Source organism: Elephantulus edwardii, unplaced genomic scaffold, assembly GCF_000299155.1.
Source record: "Elephantulus edwardii isolate Elephantulus edwardi_28Jun2011 unplaced genomic scaffold, EleEdw1.0 scaffold00030, whole genome shotgun sequence".
Lineage (NCBI taxonomy): Eukaryota > Metazoa > Chordata > Mammalia > Macroscelidea > Macroscelididae > Elephantulus > Elephantulus edwardii.
The window spans coordinates 6001523-6005380 of NW_006399780.1; the positions used below are offsets into that span (position 1 = coordinate 6001523).

The window sequence follows — 3858 nt, forward strand, 5'->3', positions numbered from 1 at the left end:
CATACTTTGGTCATTTTGTAAGGAGACTGTTCCTTGGAGAGGGACATCATGCTTGGGAAGGTGGAGGGCAGGAGCAGGAGGGGAAAGGCCCTCTGGGAGATGGATTGATTCAGTGACTGGGGCAATCAGGATGAGTGTGTCGGAGGCAATGAGATTGGCACAGGACAGAGCAGAGTTTAGAATTATTTTATATAGGGTCGCTATGAGTTGCAAGCGACTTGACGGCACATAACAACAACAACAATATATCACAATTATAAGTAGAAGTCAAATTACACAAAACATAAAATCAATTAAAATCAGAAAGGGTATTAACACTCTGGAAAGAGCTACACAGTGCTATTAGCAATTAGCACATTATTTTCAGACACCGTTTTGCTAAAGGACCAACTGTGGCCTAGAAGTCAGCAAGGCAAAGCCAGGTTAAGGTGTTTCTTCCCAAGACCAGCGGGGGCAGCAGAGGGCAGGGGCTAGGGAAGGGGGGACAGTATTCCTGCTGCACTTTGAACAAGGAAACCCCACTACAAAAAGTACAAGTCAAAGTTTTTAGATTAGGCATGGAGGCTGGAGAGCAGTGCATCTACCACACAGTCCCCAAACTGAGCAGTGACCCCAGCTGACCTGGGGCACATGAGCCCTGCTACTGACACATTTAGAAATCTGCCAGGTGCACCATTTAGTGTGCAACCAGGATTCATAATTAAAGACATGTGAGTTGGAGAGTGTGGGAAATGTGGCCAGGGAGAAAAACAAGAGTTAAACTGCAGCACAATGCTGGTGGAGGGACACCGAGCTGGAATCCACATTGTTAATATCGTTAAGGATACTAAGGGTAGTAAAATAATAGATGATATCTATCAAATCTTAATTACAGAGATGATCAGCTGTGCATCATCCTGTAGCATGCTAAGCAATTTTTTTTTGTTTTAGCAATTTTCTTAAAGGTTGTCTGCAGCAGAAAAGGAGAACAAACGTGGAATGCAAAGTCAACAGCTTAGACATAGATGTAAAAATAAAAAGGTATATATTAGGTATGCATAGCCATTCTTTTATTGCCTCTGGTTATTTTTGTTAGAAATTGGGCTGTTAACTGAAAAATTAGCTCTTCTGATACACCTGCCGCTCTGAGGGCAGAAGATGGGCAGTCTCCCTTCCCTTAAGGTTTATAGACTCAGAAAACAGATTAAGGGTTTCCACTGCTCAGAAAAAATTGTGAAATCACTCTGACCTCACTATACAAAGTGATACAATGTAAACTCAAGACTCTTTCCAACATTCTTACTTCCCATTTGCTTGTGAACAAACACTTTAAGCTTTCAATGGGTCCTATCATTCTTAACTATAAGCAAACCCCCCCTTTTTTATACTTTCTTCTCTTTTTCTGTATACAGTCCTATCAGATTGAATCGGATCTGACTGGCACAGGAGAGTGCCCTACATTCTCTAGCACAACGTCTGGATTTGAACCACATACCTTCAGAACTGCAGTGCAGCTTCTTGCCACTAGGCCAACAGAGTTCCCTTGTTAACCCCCCTTTTTTGTCAAGTATGACTCAGAGACCCTTATCAGGTTTCCAAGGCTGTAAATCCTCACAATCTAGTGATGCAATCCATAGGGCGTTCCACTGTCAACTCAAAGATGGTACTTTTTTAAGGGTTCAAATTCACTAGCTATTCCACGGAAGATGAGCAATCTCCTCCAATACGATGTCCTGCCTCCTGAAAACTCATACTGCAGGGCAAGTTATGAGTCAGTTCCAAAATCGATAGCAGTGAGTTAAGCTGAACTCCACAGTAATGAATTATGCTGGACTCTTAACAGGATGATGTGGATTAGAACTGCTGAGGTTTAGCAGCACAACACATAAAGCACTACGCCACCAGAGATTCTTACTAAGAGATGCACACTCTTAAATAAGAATTGGAGGTTCTGTCCCAGCTCCCCCAGAGGCACTCAGCTTCTACACTTGGGCGGTTCTCACAGTTGGCTGGCTCTCCCACTCCACACATTCTCCAAGGACATTAATAGAAATATGTCCTGGGCCAGCACCTGTCAGGCTGTGGTCCTAAAATCACCAGAGGCTTCTAAAAGAGCACCTTGCTAAAAGGGGTTCCCAGCAAAGGGCGTGGCCCTTTCCTACTTTCAATGTTGCCAGTCCTTTCCATTTTGTACCACCCCATCTCCACCCAGTATGTATTCTTTGCACTATTCTTGTAATAATATATTTGGACTTGCTGCTGCAAGCAATTCCTCCCCTCAAATCTTTCAGTTCCCCTCCAGGAAAACTCTCTATAAGGTTCAAGGAGCTGTGAGCCACTGTTTTCCCCCTCCCCGGCTGATGCAGCAAAGAAATGAAAAGTGACAGACAACCAGTTTGTTTTGGTGTTTTTTTAAAATCACTGTATTTTTTTTTCTTTTTTACAATTTAAAACAGAGTCCCTGTCTAATTGTGGTCAAGTCATATAGCGTGTATATTTCTTTTAATTTGGCTTCCCTCAGGGGCCAGCTGGCAGAAGGTAACTGCAGTGTCTACAACAGGAGGGCCTCCTCTCAGGAGACTCAGGTGACAGGGAGACCTTGAGGATGACCTCGGGGGCACCTACTACTGTCCTTTCTCCTGTTAGTTGATACACTTCTTTCATCATTTCTGATAGAGGTGGTTTCAATGTACTTAAGAATTTTGGGATGCAGGGTAACAAGCAGGGGAAGGAGCATCCAAGAGCAATCTATAAATTTGAGTCCTCTGCCCCACTCTAGCTTCCTCAACTGGGTATGGGGGTGGGAGTGGGGTTGATTTGAGGGTCTGAATCCGGGTTCCCTTGCCAAGCTCTGCTGGGTAACTTGAAGTAGTGGGCCATTCTCACATTCGGGAGTCATCCAGGAGGACTCTGGGAAGGGAATGTGAGGTGCTGGAGGAATCCCGAGGCTCCCCATCCATGCATGCAGGGCTCCAGGTCCTTTTAACCGCAATACTGCATGGAGAGCGCTATGGGTGATTTAACTCCCTCAACTCTCCGATCCACGCTCCACCCGCCTCCCTCCCAACAAGGCTCCACTAACTGAAGAAGATTCACATTTCACCAGATTTACACTTTATTTTACAGATTTACCCTCTTTCTATGACCTTCCTTAGCCGGCCGATCTCTGACTCTCAAATCTTAGCTGCTGGTCCCGCAGGAGCCCGAAAACTCCGCATCCCTGTCCCTGCCCCCTCCCAAGGCCCCTCGCTCACCGTCTCTGGGTTGTTCTCAAACACCTCCCGGGCCTCCTCCTTGTTGCACAGCTCTTCAATGCACTCCCTCTCCAGGTGACCCTGTTTAGCTTCCTCGAAGACCTGGTAGGCTCGGCGCTGCCTCGGCCGCAGGAACTGAGCTGCCTCACGCGCCCGCAGCAGCACGGCTGCCCCGCGACCGGCGCGGGAGCGGAGGGGAGCAGGGAGCGCGCAGCGACGGAGACGGACAGGAGGCCAGGCGACAGGCAGGGAAGAGAGCGGAGAACACGGCCGTCAGCGCGGGGTCCGAGCGCCGAACGCCCCGCACACCCCACTGCGGGCACCGGCCCCCGTGCCCTTGACCCCAGGTTGATGCGGCGGGGTGCGCGCCGCAGCCTCAGCTCACGCGGCTGCCGCAGGGCGGGCTCGCGAGCACCGGCGAGCGCGTGGCTCCCCCTGCGGCGTGTGTGGGGTTTCGGGAGAGTGGGGGTGCTAAGAGGATGGGGTGGTCTCCGATCCGGCCCGGGCAGGGAGTGGAGCGGGGGCGGCGGGGTCGCGCCAGGCTGTACTCACTGTGCGAGGACTCGGTGGCCAGCAGGAGCAGCAGCAGCGCGGTGCCCAGGGCGGCGGCGGGGCCAGGCTGCGG

At 49.5% G+C, this 3858-nt stretch overlaps 1 protein-coding gene across 1 annotated transcript in view; it reads right to left on the reverse strand.

Moving 5' to 3' along the window:
- The window catches only part of GAS6 (growth arrest-specific 6), a 98330-nt gene that overhangs the window by 91289 nt on the left and 3183 nt on the right, over positions 1 to 3858 (reverse strand). Inside the window, exons 4-5 of the mRNA XM_006883962.1 lie at positions 3786 to 3852; positions 3234 to 3400 (exon numbers count right to left, since the gene is read on the reverse strand). Coding sequence (XP_006884024.1) covers positions 3234 to 3400; positions 3786 to 3852 — 234 coding nt within the window. The remainder of the gene's footprint in view (positions 1 to 3233; positions 3401 to 3785; positions 3853 to 3858) is intronic.